Source organism: Mirounga angustirostris, unplaced genomic scaffold (genome assembly GCF_029215605.1).
Source record: "Mirounga angustirostris isolate CCGP_5_RB_7025 unplaced genomic scaffold, mMirAng1.0.hap1 SCAF_8, whole genome shotgun sequence".
NCBI classification, from domain to species: Eukaryota; Metazoa; Chordata; class Mammalia; order Carnivora; family Phocidae; genus Mirounga; species Mirounga angustirostris.
In genome coordinates, this window is record NW_026991716.1 from 77520248 (window position 1) to 77538144 (window position 17897).

At 34.1% G+C, this 17897-nt stretch overlaps 1 protein-coding gene across 2 annotated transcripts in view; it reads right to left on the reverse strand.

Moving 5' to 3' along the window:
- Positions 1–471: 471 nt before the first annotated feature.
- The window catches only part of MAP3K7 (mitogen-activated protein kinase kinase kinase 7), a 70183-nt gene continuing 52757 nt past the window's right edge, over positions 472–17897 (reverse strand). For both annotated transcript variants that reach the window (XM_045867234.3, XM_045867235.3), the window contains 4 exons: positions 8056–8161; positions 4632–4693; positions 3438–3553; positions 472–1333 (listed from right to left, as the gene is read on the reverse strand). In XM_045867234.3, the coding sequence (XP_045723190.1) occupies positions 1153–1333; positions 3438–3553; positions 4632–4693; positions 8056–8161 (465 nt within the window). In that variant the 3' untranslated portion in view covers positions 472–1152. The remainder of the gene's footprint in view (positions 1334–3437; positions 3554–4631; positions 4694–8055; positions 8162–17897) is intronic.

The following is a 17897-nucleotide window of genomic DNA, read 5'->3' on the forward strand; positions in this document are numbered from 1 at the left end:
TAAGTTGGTAGCAAAGTTATTGTTAACAATATAAATTTTCTCTTTATAAGTGTCGAAATTCCCTTGAAAGTGTTGAAAGGCAGCAGGCATTCTAGGATGGGCTTGCAAGGAAAATCAATTTTCCAATGTTGATAAATAGTATACTTGAAGAATTTATATTTACTTTTTTAATTTCCTTACTAACTTCTCCTGATTTGCCAGGTTTTTTACTTTTGGTATCATAAAAGAAATCTAAGCCCAAGCCTTTTAGCTGGAGCAATTATTTCCATTTTCCATTATTTCTCTTTAGTTTTTCAAATATACACTAAAACAATCCAATAATCATTGCAGGAAGGAATGATCATTTAAGCTGGATCGTGTTCATTTACCTTTTAATTTCATTTAAGAGATAATATTATTAGAGTGATAAAATCTTTACAGTTTCAACACATACACGCAATCACAAAATTAAAAATCTTTTTATCTTAAAAAAAAGGGTTCCATTTTGTTCAGTGTATCATAGTCAAATTTTAGTCCAATGAAATATGCTTTTATTAAATACAGCAGCCGCCACTTACCTTTCAATATTTTACGGATGGAACTAAGTTCAGTACTGATTGAAGGATGCTGGCATCAGAGCCCTCACCTGCAACTATCCCTAAATGTTCTGCATTTCTATTAATGTACCACTGATTATTCTAGATTTATAATACCCTGTCTTTAACTTGGTATATACCATCTTTTGGAAAAAAAATTGTTTTTTGAGATGAGATACAAGAACAAAATCATTCTTGAGGTTCCACCTCGGAAAAAAGACAATGTTTGCACATAGCAGCTAGTTTGATACCCCGTTTTTGTTAGGCTAGCCTTCACACAATGAGCATGCATATACAGCCATGGTTCACTGCATCTGTTCTGAAGTTGAGAACTGCTGCTTATTCAAGTCACAGATGCCCCCATGTTATGCAAGGAGACAGTTGAATTGCATGTCCACCATGAGAAAAAGAAAATAAACGATGAAACAAAATGCAGCAAATATAGGCAGTTGGCATTCAGAACACGCCCAAAAGCTAACACTCATGAATTGTCATTATAAGGGCTTTTGTTTGCTTTAAAAAAAAAAAAAAAAAAAGTCTTTCTTTGCATATTTTAAAATTTAAAGGTCCCAGAGAATCATGAAGTGCCTTGTCGTTTTTGCTGCTGACTTCTGATGACCTCTAGTTGTTTTTTGCATTGCTGGTAATAAGTAGAAAGACTTTTGTTTTCATCTAAAAGCTTTTTATGTTCCTGTACCAGACGAGATGTATTTTGCTGGTCCTTTTCATCCTGGTCCAGTTCTGCAACTAGTTCTTGCCTAAAAACAAGTACCACATAATAAAATATTGTACATGATAGAAAAATTCATACCTTAGTAACTGATGAGCTCAACTTATTAGGACTTTTATTCTGGGTTGATCATTATGCATCTTACATACACTACTCAAACACACTTGTAGGCTAGAATGGAAACTATCACTCACTCTTCTGTGTACCCATACAAACACCAAAATCTTTTTGTAAGTAACTGTACTTATTAGACAATTAGTGAATGCAGATAAAATGGTATAATAAAAGTTTCAAAACATTTTATTTGGTATCCCTTTTGTGCAGGAAGAAGAAAAAAGCCTGGGGAAGGGCTCTGACCACAGGAAAATAACATGATGTTTTATCATTCATTCACATTCCACTTTTAACTCTCGAACTTTTTATTCATGTTTTGAAGTCCCAGTCTTCTTTAACTACAGTGCAAAGTGGGGGCTTCATAAAACATGTGCAAGCTAATTAAAATAGATGCTATCAACTTAAATCTATTTCCGATTTTAAAAGTGAGAACAATACAAAGTACCACTTTCAAATGAGTTACTCACTTTTCTGAACATTTTCAAGAAAGACCATTAGAGACTTTTATAGCCTGATAAACTTTGGGATATGTTCAATACTTATTCCTAAAGTGAAGTTACTGGATATAACTGAATAATTAATGAAAAGCCTCTAGATGATTTTCTCATATTTCTCATTTAAAGTATTTAAAACTGAATAAAACTGTCAAAGTTATCACATTCCCTCAATCCATCATTTATTTTTTCCAGCAAAGAACTCCTCTTTCAAATGAACAAATATGAAAAAAGTACAGATTAAATATTTAAAAGAAAGAGGTGTTTTGTTTTTTTTTTAACATAAAGTGTCAACAGTTCCACAATTAGCTTCACAATTTACAGACTCTAATATTTATTTCCTATATAGCCTTTAAAGTACTGAGTTGAAATCACTTTAACAGTAAACTGTTAAGGAGTTGTTTTTTTTTTTTTTTTTAAGTACAAACAAACAAAACTTCCCACAAATTACTTCAGGAACCAAGAAATTTTCATTTATTTAGATTAAAATTAACAGAGGGAATCCTATTACCATGTATACATATAGTTGCCATGATTTTGTCCTATAGCACTTCATTTCAGTTACCACAATAATTCAGCTTCAGAGGTATAAAATTTCATGAGGATCATGCTTAAGAAAACTGAAGTTTTTGCTCTGTTTTTTAAGAATTTCAAATAAAGGAGCATGAAAATTGGCTTTCTTAAAAAAGGGAGGAGGAAGGCAGCCTCTTTATAACTCTCAGAAAAACACATGTGAATATAAAACTCCCCAGAAAAACACTCACAGGTATAAAATAAAGTAATTCTACTCTCCTAAACATATACCTAGAAAAAATATATCTATAAAATACTTTTAAGATAAAGCACAGCTGAATATTAGTAAATCAGATTATTTTGTCTATGTCCAAGGAAATAATAAATCTTTATAACTATAAATCTAAACAGCTTTTAGCTTTAAAATTCTTAGAACATAAAACATGTTTATATAACACAGTTTATTTTCCCTAATTTTAATATATGTAGTCAAAGGGTTGAGTTTTACATGAAAAATAGCCAAAGGTTGCTTCAAACTTAAAGATGAATACACATAAAACCTCCAACTTGGAAATACAGCTGACCCTGGAACAACATGGGTCTGAACTACATGGATCCACTTATAGAGGGATTTTTGTACAGTACTGTAAATGTATTTTCTTTTCCTTAGGATTTCCTTAATAAAACTTTTTCTCTAGCTTACTTTATTCTAAGAATACAGTACATAATACATATAACATATAAAATATGTGTTAACTGACTGTTTATGTTATTGGTAAGAATTCTGGTCAACAGTAGGCTATTAGCATTTTTGGGGAGTCAAAAGTTACATGTGGATTTTTGAATGAGTGGGGGTTCAGCACCCCAAGCCCCAAGCTGTTCAAGGGTAAACTGTATGCTTAACGATTAGTTCTAAAAATTACAAAGTTTTCATGTCTCCCAACAATATTTCACCTTAACATATTTTAAACTCAAAATACTAATGTCTTTTATTCATAAAAGATAACTTACTTTCTCTGTAATAACAATGCAATTTCTGTTTGAACTTTCATATATTCTTGTGCCATTTTACAATGCTGTTCAAACACTGCCATAGATTCTTTGGAGTTTGGGCACGGTGCTAGAGGCTGAAAATAAATCAGGACTGTTAACACATAATTAAATCAAATCTTAATATCAAGCTGAGAGTTAAGACAGTGACTGTGATATGTTTTTATAGCACTAAAGCAATGGTCTTTTAAAAATAAGTGTTAAACCATGGCCTAGAAAATTTCAGTGTCCTTTTTTTTTTAAAGATTTTATTTATTTATTTGACAGAGAGAATGAGAGAAAGAGCACATGAGAGGGGGGCGGGTCAGAGGGAGAAGCAGACTCCCTGCCGAGCAGGGAGCCCGATGCGGGACTCGATCCCGGGACTCCAGGATCATGACCTGAGCCGAAGGCAGTCGCTTAACCAACTGAGCCACCCAGGCGCCCCTTCAGTGTCCTTTTGTCAGAGTTAACTCAGAGCTTAAATTCACCTTGCTGTTTTAACACTTTTGCTATTACAGAGAATCATGACCAGAGTATCACTGGCCTCTGGCTTTACATTTCAGGTTGTCAAACCATATTATACAAAAAAGAAGTTTATGGCTCTCATACTCATGAGGAGACACTGAAGTGTATTACTTATATTTTCAGTCACTATGAACATTAGTTATCATGAAATCTATTAAGTAGAAATGAGCTCACGTAAATTTTATACTATAGCACTAAAATTAAAGAGCAAAAATGCTATTCTTGGCATTCCTTTTTTTTTTTTTGTGAGAGAGAGAATCTCAAGCAGGCTCCACACCCAGTGGAAAGCCCGATGTGGGGCTTGATCTCATGACCCTCAGATCATGACCTGAGCCAAAATCAAGAGTTGGACGCTTAACCAACTGAGCCACCCAGGTGCCTCCCTCACCCATTCTTGGCATTCTTAAACAAAGATATGAAAGTATTCTAAGACAACTGTTAAGAACATATGATTTTACCAATTTTAGATTTCATTAACTTACCTGAACGAATCATTTTAACTTGATTTTAGAAAGTTTAAGGAGGCCAACTAAAAGCATAAATAAATATATGATGACAGATATGAACATAACTGTCTGCTTTCTAGATAGATTCTCTAAACTTTTTCTAAGGAAAAAGTAAACATTCACGGAGAAAGTACTCTTTTACCTGTAGTTGGTGATCCAGTGTAAGATAAGCCATTGGGATAGAGTTATCTGATCCATTGGTATCTGGAATTCAAGTATGTATTTTATTTTCTATCATAAATAATTACAAGCAAAAAGCAAGAGAGCATGCATGAATATTGGCATTTTTTTCCTAAAGTAAATAATACATTAAAATTATTGCTATTGGTAATGAAGAAAGTCTATTTCTGAATTCTAAAGGTAAAAAGAGAATATCCAATCACCAGATAATCAGAATGCAACCATACTCTCGTACATTAAAGGGTATAAGCTCTTGTTCAATTAAAAACAAAAACATCTACCGCTGAGACTAATACTACATTATATGTTAACCAACTTGAATTTAAATAAAATCCTGAAAGAAAACAAAACCCAAAACAGTGGTATGGGACCTTTATACTTCAAATTCAGTCTTCACTGACCCTACCTATTCAAACCTCCTATCTCTTTCTTTCCTTGATCATGCTGTTTACTATAATGCTGTGTCAATTCCCTGAACATTAGTGTCCTTTAATGAAAAAAAGGGGGGGGGGAGAAGAGACACATTCTCTTCCATTGGATTATCTTCAATTTATATATAGATTCTAGTGTGAACCCCTTCCCACCTCTCCTAATGAGAATCACTGCAGAAAATGAAAGATGCTTTTGAGGGGAGTATACTGAACACAGGTGTAATGAAGAGTATGGAAACTGTAGCTCAATGTCATGCGTGGAACAGTTAAATGGGTTAAATCAACCAACCAGTCGATTTTACCAAAGTATTTGAACAGACAGCTTTTGTTTGTATTTCAAAAGAGATAAACTGACATAACAACTTGCATGAGTCACATGGGATTAACATTTATGCCTCCTGACTTTATAGGAAAAATTAAGTATCTTAACTCTTTCAACATTTTTCTTATTACTCTTTCTTAAATCTCTCACACTTGATAGATCTTATTAAATAAACACCCTGTATCTGATATGTATTTTATTTTTATTTATTTATTTTTTTTAAGATTTCATTTATTTGTTTGAGAGAGAGAAAGAGTAAGTGAGAGAGCGCACACAACCAGGGGGAGTGGGAGAGGGAGAAGCAGGCTTCCTGCAGAGCAGGGAGCCCAATGCCGGGCTTGATCCTGGCATCATGACCTGAGCTAAAGGCAGATGCTTAACCGACTGAGCCACCCAGGTGCCCCTCTGATATGTATTTTAAAATTAAGTATATCAGTGTTTCACAGTATTCAGGGAATGGAAAAAAAAAATCCAAGGATTGTTCTATTAACTATTAAAACACTCAGCTATGCACTGCAAATTTAGCAGTTTCTTAAATTTATTACATAAAGCATGATGAGTTTATTTTTATTTTTAATGTGTCAGTATTATGACTCTAATAAGACTGTAAGCAGTGGGCCATGTCTTATACTTCTATCTTTGCAAATAAGAAAAACTCTTTGGTGGGTTTTTCCCTCTCTGTGGCTCCCTCTACTATGTCTAGTTATCCCTCTCACTAACTGCTTTTGGGTATGTATGTCTTTTTTTATCCACAGTATATTATAAATAGAAATCCAAGAACACTCATTATATGCTATGATTATTAAATTGATATGCTTTTTATTTTTCTCTGAAAATGCACAGAAATCCCTCCTCTTTTAAAATAAAACTACCTAATTAATTAGGTTATTTAAACTTATGTATGCACTTCTAATTTTTTCCTGAATCAGGGGGCCTTCAAAGAAAAAGGCTTTACCAATATCTCTTCCCTGTAATTTATTGTAGTAGCTTGATTATCAGTACTTTTCTTAGAAACAGTACAAAGCTGAACTTCATTAAATATAAGCTTGAACCAGTCTCAACTTCTAAAACTATATTCAAAATTATCTAAAAATGATAACCACATACTTGCCGTATTTTAAGGCAAAGGCAAAATTCAGTTGAATTTTGGACCTAGGCATGATTTCTAGCTATTGGTATTTTAGGTCCCGGAAAATAAAAAAATGAGATTGGGGTTGAAAGGCTGGAAGAACACATGAAGTCGAAAAAAAAACAGCAGTTAAGTGAGAAGGACATAAGAGAATTTTTATTTTACTTTCACGAATTCATAATTACGTTGACTGGCATGGCTAGACTAGTCTAGGCTGAAGTCAGGAGGCCCTGCCAAGCTGAGCACTAGGTCTCAGCAAATGCTGTAATGTCAGGGCAAGTACTCCCTCACTAGAGGGTTGAAGAACCAAAAAGAGCTAATCTTACCTGAATGTTAATGATCAAATCTGTCAAGAGCGTTTCCCTATCTACCTCTGAGGAGAAAGCACATTGTGATGAATTCTGTATATGTGCTGAGTAGTGTTCTGGACAATCTTAGGTTGGGCTATGCTAGGGCTGAAACTTGGAGGAGTTTTTTGCCACCACTAAATTTAAACTTACTAAAACTAGAGAGTACACCGCTGGCTAAACATAGTTGTATCTTACGTGAAACTGGGAAAAGCTACTCAGTTAATTTTTTAAATTAAATTATGGACTTGACTAAGTCATGCCAGATATCTGTAAATACTTATAAGTAGTGTTTTAGTTTGTAAAGGGAGAAAGCTTTTTAATTTCAATTTAATTGCCACTATTAATAACACAGTTGATCTTAAATAAAATCCCAAATGGTTTAATCTTCCAAGGTCTAAGAGATCATCTTTCCCTGACATATTAACATATAAATAATAAATTTTACAGAACCATACTGATAAGTATTCAGGAAATTCTCTTAATGCTAAGGGAAAGTTAATTCCACCATGGCATGTAATTTCCTGTTTGCCCATAATAAAACTATTCCATCACTAGATTTTAATACTAGTATTTTGACCAGTTAGTCATTCATGTTAGGGAGTTGTAATTTAACAGGCCTTTTAAGGTCTGTTAACAGAAATTTATGTAACTGAAATGAAGTCTCCCTACCAGTTAAAAATGATTCAAAAAGTTAATGGTGAGAAACTTTTTTTTTCACTGAAGTACATGGTATCTTGTGTCTTTAAAACAAAAGACTGAGATTATGATGATTATTTTTATCATTCTGATTTTAGTTATCTAAGAGATAATGAACTTTACTACTATCATCCGTAGGATGGACCAAAAATAGGAAAATCAGAGACTTAAGTATCAAGAATACAGTATCTTCCTGTCTGTAGTGACCCCAAACCAAACCATCTTTAATACACATGTTTAGTATCTGGGGGGAAAAAATGCAGAAGGCAAGACAATCTATCTCAGTACTCAAAAACTCATCTTTAAGTTTATTGCTAAATATTTGATTTTATTAATATGAAAATCTAAACTACTGTAAAATGCCTGCCTTTATAAAGATCAGAGTCATGACACAAATAAATGAAAACAAATATGATGAATTCAACTTCTTAATTATAGTGAGGAAATACACTGGTCACCTGTGGAATCATCAGGAGTCCATGGATGACTTCGAGTTGGCTTTTCTGAAGTTGGTCCTGAGGTAGTGATCATTCTGACGCTAGGACTGGATGACCTACTGCTTACCTATAGGAAGAAGTGATTGGAGGAACAAAACGTGATTTTTAAAAGTGAAAAAAAAAAAAGATAAGAGAAAATTTTTATTACAAAGCAAAGGATAGCCTTCCATTTCTTTCACTAGAGGTCCGGAAATACTCTTGCAAAAAATAAATAAATCCTCTAAGATTTTTATACACACACACACACACACACACACAACGTGTGTATGCATATATGTATACACACACATATAAAATTTATATGCACTCATGCATAATACCTCTTAAAATTTGATGAGCTTTCAAGAAAGTAAGAGAAATGCTCTGAGACCAGAAATAAAGGATTAGGAGTCCAGGAAGTGCTTAAACTGTTAGCCCTGGGAATTTCAACTGAACACCAATGATTTAGAGCTTTTGTTTTGACTACATTCTGCACTCAGAGGAATAGGCATAAAGTCTTGGGCGTTTGTAGATGGGAATGAGAGTGGAGAACTGCTGTGCTTAAAGCTAAAACCTAAGAAAGGCTTCAGTCTTGGGGGAATAGTGAACTAGGAAGAAAGATCTATCCTATAAAAGCAGATAGCAAATAAATTTGTCTGTGTTGGGAGTGGCTCTGGATGGAGGGGAGAAATGTTATCCACTGTGAATTCATAAAATATTTCCATAATTGCTGGACGATACAAAAAATCTTAACCACAACCAATCCCAAGCAGAAAAATAACAGAAAAACTACAATAATGAATTAAACATGGATCATATTATAGTCAAATTCTAGAAAACAAAGACAAATAGAAGATGGCAGAAAGCAGCCAAAGACAGATTACCCACAAAACCATACCAGTTAGGTTCTCAATAGCAAAAAGGGAGCCAGAAGAAATTGGAATATCTTTAAACTGCTAAAAGAAAATAACTACCATCCTAGAATTGTTTAGCCAACAAAAACGTAAAGAATGAGGTCAAAATAAGGTCAAAATAACAATCTTAGACGAGCAAAAATGGATTCTACCATCCATAAGCTCTTATCATAACAATTTCTGAAGCATGTACTTTAGGGATAAGAAAAAATTTTCCCTGATTGAAGGGCCAAGTTGCAATCAGGAATACTGGTAAACATAAGGATGAATCTATACACAGAAAATATTAAACAATGGAAACATGACTAATTTACAAAACTACCAAGCAAACAAATAAATAAGACAGTATTACAGCCTGAATAACAATAGCATAAGCAAGAGAAACACTGATTTAAAAATCCTTATATTGTTGAAGATGAGGGTAAAGATATTAACTTTAGGTTGAGTATGAGTGTTAAAATTTCACAGGTAGTTACTAAAAGTAATAATATATATGATTCCCAAATTAGAAAGACAAATAATGGAATGAGAAATATATTTGTTCAATTCAAAGGAAGGCAAAAAAGGAGCAAAAAGGGAAATAAGAGAAAACATAAAATAAGAAGGAACACATTTATCAGTAACCATAATATAAATGGATTAAATTATTCAGTTAAGATATTTAAAAAATCAGACTGTCAGGCTGGATTAAATGCTCTTTTAAGAGACAGACCTAGTTCACAGAGTAAACAGGAAGTTAAAGGATGAAAAAAGATAGTCAAACCTACCCAAAATAAAGTTATGTAGCTATATTAATATGAGAGAGAATACATTTTCGGGTTAAAAAAAAATTACTAGAGAAAGAGATAAAATGATTAGTGATCAATTCATTATGTAACAACAATTCAAAATTTATATGCTCTACCTATTACAAGATACGCTATATCAATACATAGCTTCCAAACAGATACAGCAATAAAACTGCAAGGAGAAAGGGACATATTCACTACCATAGTGCAGTATTTTAATACTCCTCTGTAAACAATATAAGCAGACCAAAAAAACAAAATACCACACCAGTAAAACCTGAACTCCGTAAGAAGCAAGCTTGATCTAAACATATCAATGAACCCTATACCTAAAAACTGGAGAATATGCATTCTTTTTAAGCACCATGGAACATTTATGAAAACTGATCATGTATTAGCTATAAGGCAAATCTCAAAAAAGTTAAAAAAAATATAGTATTATATAAACCATATATTTTTGTATTGACTCAAAATTAACCTTAAAAGTCTCATATATTTGGACATTTAAAAACACTTCTAAATAACTCATTGTTCAAAGAGAACAAAGTGGAAATGAGAAAGTATTTGAACTGATTTTTACCATGAAACTCAGTAAAACCTGTGGGATGCAACTGCAGAGGCACTTGGAGAAAATATACTTAATTCCAAGTATTTAGATGAAAAAAATTAGAAGCAGTGACAATTTACAAGATAGGGATTTAACTTATAAAATTAGAAAAGGAACAAAGTCATCAGCCTCCCCTCAAAAATAACAAAATAAGAATGAGAAAATACTATAATTTAGTGGTTAGTAAATTAAAAATAAAACAAAAAATTCATAAAGTGAAATAGACAAATTCCAAAAAATATATAAATCACTAAAGTTTCTTTTTCTTTTTTTTAAGATTTTATTTCTTTATTTGACAGAGAGAGAGCACAAACAGGGGGAGAGGCAGAGGCAAAGGGAGAAGCAGACTCCCCGCTGAGCAGGGAGCCTGACATGGGGCTCGATCCCAGGACCCTGGAATCATGACCCAAGCCGAAGGCAGCCGCTTAACTGACTGAGCCACCCAGGCGCCCCTAAATCACTGAAGTTTCTACACATTATAGAAAATACCAAGCCCAGAGAATTTTACAGGTGAGTTCTATAAAACACTTTCCAATTTAAAGAAATTACTCTGGAAAAAAGAAACACTTCCTGACTCATTCTGTAAAGGCAGTAAACCTGATTAAGAAACAAGAACAGAATAAGAAAAACTGCTAGCCAACTTCACTGATGAAAACAGATGCAAAAGTCAAAGTCCTAAATATTATATTAGCAAACGGAATTTGGCAGTGTAAAAACAATAAAGATAATTTGAAAAGTTGAGGATGCTAGGAATTCTATTAATCCAATTCATCATATTAACAGATTAAAGGAGAAAAATCTCAATAGATGCATAAAAAAGCATCTGACAACATTTAACAGCCATTTATGAAACTACATTTAACAAACTTGAATTCCATTTAAGAGAAGATAGTTTCTTAACCAGAGAAATGGTATTTATAAAAAGTCTAGAAATGTGGTAGCACAGAAAATGGCACTGTAGGCTGGTGGATGACAGAGGTCACAGGCAAGAAGCACACAGGGAGACTCATGGGAATTGATCATGTTCCATTTCTTAAGCTGGGTGGACAGATTCATGAGTGTTCGTTTTATTATCAGGCTTCATAACTTACATATTACATATACTCTTATCTATGTATTAATATTTCATATATTAAAAACTCTCAAAGGACATATGAGTTAAATGGATTTTGTAAGATTCTTTCTTAAAAAAAGCACCTTTTTTTTCTTAAAGTGTTACTGAATACTCTGTAGGAGACTCAAAAAAGAATATGGAATTAAGAATATAAAAAGTACATAAATTCAAAGAAGTCTTCAACAGAAACACTCAAAGACTGCATCAAGTAAAATGAGGGGCAATAGTAGTAGAAAGTTCCCTTGAGTAGAAATTAGCAGATGTGAGTTCTAATTATGGTACAATGTCTGATTTAGTTTACTTCAAGAAGTCTTGCTTTCTTTATCTAGAGAGAGGGTGGGGCTGGGTTAAAGATGTGGTAACTTTTAGTATTTTATCCACTCACTGCCAGAGTTCTATTATTTTAAGCCTTGAAAACTCACAATGGATTGAGGATACTAAAAAGTAAAAGGCACTTTTATAACAATTTCGGAAATTAATCATAATATAATTGTGAAGAAAAGACTGATGGAAATTACTTTCATCTTGGGTACCTATTGAAATTGCTTCAGAAATTCCAAAAAGCTTTCCTACACCATAAACAATTTTCAACTCCATATCTGACTGGTCTTTCTAAAACCTTAGTTTATTAAAAAAAAATAAAATAAAATAAAACCTTAGTTTATTCATGCCACGCTTAGAAAGGTGCCCTGTGTATAACAATGCTCATTCTGTCTTCTCTCCTCCTTCCTAATTCTTCTTCATCCTTTAGGGCCCTGCTGAGATTCCCTTCAATATCATATGTTCATTCTTGCTACATCCTTGGTTCTTTGGGCACAAAGCCAGACCCTGTGTTTGAAGACTGCTTTATTCTAGCAGCAGTTTGTAGAATACAAATGTTCATTTACTGGTTGTTTAATGGATCATTCCTGAAAGTCCCACCCTGGCATTCCTGACCCTCCATTGGCAGGTGTTACCTTACCTATCCAGATTATCTCTCCTCTGACAATTCCTTATGCCCCTCTTTCTCTTCTTGCTTTTAATCTAGACCCCATATTCACTCAAGGATTATATGGTCTAGTGCAAAGAGCAAGTATGACAACTGAACTATATGAAACTGACCTTTTTATACATCAGAACAGTTGAGTATCAGCAAATTCACACGATTTAGTCTAATACTTTGTGGAGACCTGGGTTTAAATCTCAGTTCTGCCATTTTTGGCTGTGTGAACTTGAATAAGTTGCCTTTTGGAGTCTTAAGTTCCTCATTTATCAAGTGTGGTTGAGCAGTAGTAATAGTTAAGAAGTCCGGCACTAGAAACAATACAATCCAGAATTTGAATCTCTTGTCTGCTATTTATTAGCAGTGTGGCTTTATGTAAGTTATTTAACCTCTAAGCCTCAATAAGTAAAATGAGGACAGTATTACCTGCCTCATCAGTTTGTAAAAAAATCAAATGAAATGAAGTACCCAAAGTGTTTTTTGACACAATAAAAATGTTCACTAAATGGCTGATTATTAGGCTGTAAATCTAAGATGGGAATATATGAATGAACTTGCAGCACCTAACAGTTCCCTCTCAAGATCAAAATCACAGTTCTTTTAATAAAACATAGTGACTAAACCCTATCACAAAGATACTTTTTTCCTTTTGGCTGTATCTATAGTCTGCTACTACATAAACCTCAACCTGATACTGTAATAGTTTATATTACTCTCAATGTTTGTTATTCCTCAAAAATATTGTAATATACTAAGGGCAGAGATCATGTGTACTTTTATATTATACTCTCCAGTATTTAGGAAATTACTGAATATATAATAACTGTAAAATAAATACTCATTGAATAAAATGTAACATAAACTCTTAGCACTCAGATATAAGACTGGTGCTTGGCTTATTTACCTTTTGTATACAAGAAAGAATATGTACCAGAAAGAACCAGTGATGAAATTCTTAACTCTTACTTTCAGATGATGCTACCCTTGGCAAAAAAAAGTACAGATACTATGACATTATTCCCGAGTCCTTTAAACCTTCTTCTTCTTCGTTTTTTTTTTTTTTTTAAGAGAGGGAGGGGGGAAGGAAGAGAGGGAGTGGCAGAGAGAGATCTTAAGCAGGCTCTATGCCTAACTTAGAGCCTGATTATGGGGCTGGATCTCACAACCCTGAGATCATGACCTGAGCTGAAATCAAGAGTCAGATGTTTACCTAACTGAGCCACCTAGGCGCCCCAAGGCTAATATTTTTAAGTCAAGTTTCAAAACTAGTTTTTCCTTAAAACTACAAGAAAAGCCATCATGAGCTAAATTTACATCCATAAATTAACTAAATAAGTCTTCATATTTCAAGAAATTGGTTTTTTGATTAAGTAACAATATGCTAAAAAAAAAAGCTAAAGAAATATTTAAAAACAAGCCATAATCAAATTTCTTGAACACCTGAAAAATTAGGGTATAAATAAGCGGATCAGGTAATATTTGACAATTAAGAAAAAAAATCAAACTCGTTTATGGTTTAAATTTATGTTACTGCTTGCAAACTACTACGGAAGAAGTTTTATTTTATAGTAGCTATTTAAAAAAAAATCATTGGTCAAATTCTTATGATCATGTATGCTCTCAAAACTGGGAGGGGGAGACGAACCATGAGAGACTATGGACTCTGAGAAACAAACTGAGGGTTTTCGAGGGGAGGGGGTGGGGAGTTGGGTTGGCCTGGTGATGGGTATTAAAGAGGGCACGTATTGAATGGAGCACTGGGTGTTATACGCAAACAATGAATCATGGAACACTACATCAAAAACTAATGATGTAATGTATGGTGATTAACATAACGTAATAAAATAAAATTAAAAGAAAAGAATAAATGTCAAGCTACGTAAAAAAAAAAACAACAAAAAAACCTCATTTGGGTTGCTCCTTCAAGACATTTACAATTACTTTATTCTATTCTTATACAAATTGTAAAGTTTAAGAGAGATAGAGAAACTTGACTTACCACAAGGTTGGATATGAAAGTGGTTACAAAGAGTACAGAAAAGCCACACTGAAATTTAAGGCAGAAGAATACTAAGCCAAATTTAAACCAGAGGGCAAATTAACCATCGGTAGACATGAAACAGAACTGGACTTTGCCCAGAACTTTATCTCTATATTTATAAAAAGGAATTGGGAGTTATTTTACAGACAAAAATAAAGCTTTGCTTTTTATGTCTCACCTGAATGACTGGGAAAATATTTTCATAAGTAAAAGATTTATGGCCAGTGCTAACCACTTATACTGACATTTAAAAGCTATTTAAAACCTTCAGTTGCTAAAATTATACAAGCACAAAACACAGAGATTAAATGTTGATTTATATGATAATTTTGCTGAAGTAACATCTGAATAATGCAAACATTAAAAAAAAACGGGTATCAAGTTAGTGATGTGCATCTATAAGGGTACTTCCTCCCTTATGATAGTCACAGATAATTCAATTAAGTCTATACATGACAGGTAATACTGAAAACATTCTTTCTAATCTGAAGGTATAGGATCAATCTAATTCTAGCTTCACTATAGTTTATTATAAGGAAATTTTAGAATTTTATTATTCTTACATGGTTTTTAAGTTCTCCACAGAAAGGTATACTATGAACCAGGAATTTTTTAAAACTATTATATAAGCCTCTGATTTAGAGCTTTAACAGAAAATTATTTATACTGAAGGAGGTGCAGACTGAGGACAGACAGAAGTAGTAGTATAATAAATCATATCCCTTAAATAAATAACAACTGATATATAAAAAGCCTTTAAGGCCAATATTTTCTATGATCCCTAACACAAACTTGTCTTATAATACAGGAACCGAATGCCAAAGGGATTTTACTTCTTTCCCAGTGCTACTTTTGTTTCTGGATGGTAATAAACTATAATGAGAGCAAGGAAGTAGTAAGAACCTTGGGAGGTACACTACGGGGAGGCAGGTATACATTACTAAGCATCTACAGTGTGTCTGGTACTTTTACATGTTCTAAGAACCCCAAGGAGTGGGTGTTACGGTCCCCACTGGTACATAAGATTGCTGAAGCTCAGGGAAATTAAAGAACTCACCTAGAGTCACATATCTGACTAATAAAAGTAGATTCTAAAGTCCATTTAAAAATATAGTATGCCTCGTTTTCTAAACAATCATAATCACATCATCTATCTTGCAGTTGTGATTTTTCACTGACTGCTGTGTCTCCCCCCTACCCCCCAAGAGACATCCTGAAAACAGATCTATATTGGATACAACTCCAGAAGGGGCATGCAGACATACACGAAAATGTGTAATTTTAGTGAAACACAGAAAGGCTACCCAGATGTATAAAAAATAAACCTGTGCAGCCATCTATGGAAATTTATTATCAAGGTGAATTAGCCTTGCTCAATAATATGATACAGCAAAACTCATCATCATTGAAAACTACCTAAATACTTAATGATGATGCAGACTATCAGAAGTCAAAACACTTGAAATTGAAGAGATCTAGGACTACTTTAGCATGCAATACACTCAGTTTCACACGCAACACAGAATGACAGAGTGTAGTTTGTGTGCTTTGGAATCAGATCTGGATTAATAACTTGGTTATAGCAATTACTGGTAGTACAAGGGAAGATGACTTTGGAAAGTTTCTCTAACCCTCAGTTTATTCATCTGCAAATGAGGAAAATAAAAGTACCAAATTTACAGGGTTATGATTTAAATAACATATATTAGTGGGGCGCCTGGGTAGCTCAGCTGGTTAAGCGTCTGCCTTCCGCTCAGGTCATGATCCCAGGGTCCTGGGATCGAGTCCCGCATTGGGCTCCCTGCTCATCAAGGAGTCTGCTTCTCCCTCTCCCTCTGCCTGCCCCCTGCTCCTGTTCTTGCATGCTTTCTCTCTCGAATGAATAAAAATCTTTTAAAAAAATTAAAAAAATAAAGGCCTGACTGGCACAACGTTGGTGCACAACAGATATTACTGCAATTCTCTAATTGATCTGGGCCTAAGTCTGGTGTGCTCAAATACATCAGGGGAAGCTGGGCCTTCTTGGCACTGTCAATGCTCCCTAGCCAAAGACCACCAGGAACATACCCATAGTGGGATGAGATGAGTTTAACACTCATTGCAGTGAAGCAGAGTGCTCGCTATGGGATAATGTGGGGTCTCTCTGAAAAGATTTTAGAGCTTACTGTAGATTTGGAGCTTTTGTTGAATGATTTTGGGGAGGTTCTAAGGAAGGAGGGGTTCACTCTAGATTGGCTACTGCCAGAAAACAGAGGCAATTCTCCAGGGAAGATAAACTCGGATAAGGATAAAGCTGCAGCTGGTAAAGAAGCAGTCACTCGCATCAGCTGGGAAAAGGAAATGTCTGGTATTTTGTGTGTGGCACAATGACCCTGTTTTGTCTGTGCTGAGACATTATAAAATGTTCTTGTTTTGTCTCATTTCATCATGGTCTCAGTATAATCTTGTCTATTGGTGTTCTGAGAAATTGTTTATGTCCAGCTTCTAACAGTACTTGAGGCCTCAGCGTCAGATCAGTTCCTGGACATCCTGGGGCAACTTTTTTCTTTCTCAGTATGTTTTCAAAATACCTAAGAGGCCAGATTCACTACGTGTGCTTAATAAGCTTCCTGGCTTAATAAAAACCTGAATTAATTTAAAAGTGAGTTGTATGTTGTAAGGATGCAATATTTCAGACAAATCACAACTACTGTTAATTCAGATGTTTGCTTCATTCACTCTTCCGCTCAATAGCAATGGCAGTATAAAAACAACCTAATTTGGGTGCCTGGGTGGCTCAGTTGGTTAAGCGACTGCCTTCGGCTCAGGTCATGATCCTGGAGTCCCTGGATCGAGTCCCGCATCGGGCTCCCTGCTCGGCAGGGAGTCTGCTTCTCCCTCTGACCCTCCTCCCTCTCATGTGCTCTCTCTCATTCTCTCTCAAATAAATAAATAAAATCTTTAAAAAAACCAAAAAAACAACCTAATTTTAAAGATATAAAGTCTAAGTGATTTTAAGGTCAGTCTTGAATCAAGAGCCAAAGTATAAACTCCAATCAGTTCACTTTCCTCTATGAGATGTATTATTAAGTTTCATTAGTAAGTTTTCGCTCTTCCTCTGATGACTGTACTGGGTGGGCAAATTCTTTTCTTTATGTTCTTTCTCAATTTCCATGGCCAAAACCAACCAACCAACCAAAAAAAAAAAAAAAAAACCCCATACATCTGTTTTATCATTGCTTAGCCAGACCTTAAAAAGAACTATACCTTCAATTTTGAAAATCCATACTATGCATAATTTTCTTTCTCAAATGTTATTTTCATGAGTATTAAAAAGATTTAATGGTCATTTATCTTAACACTTTCAGAAGGAAAATGTTTTCTCAGTGTATTAGAATT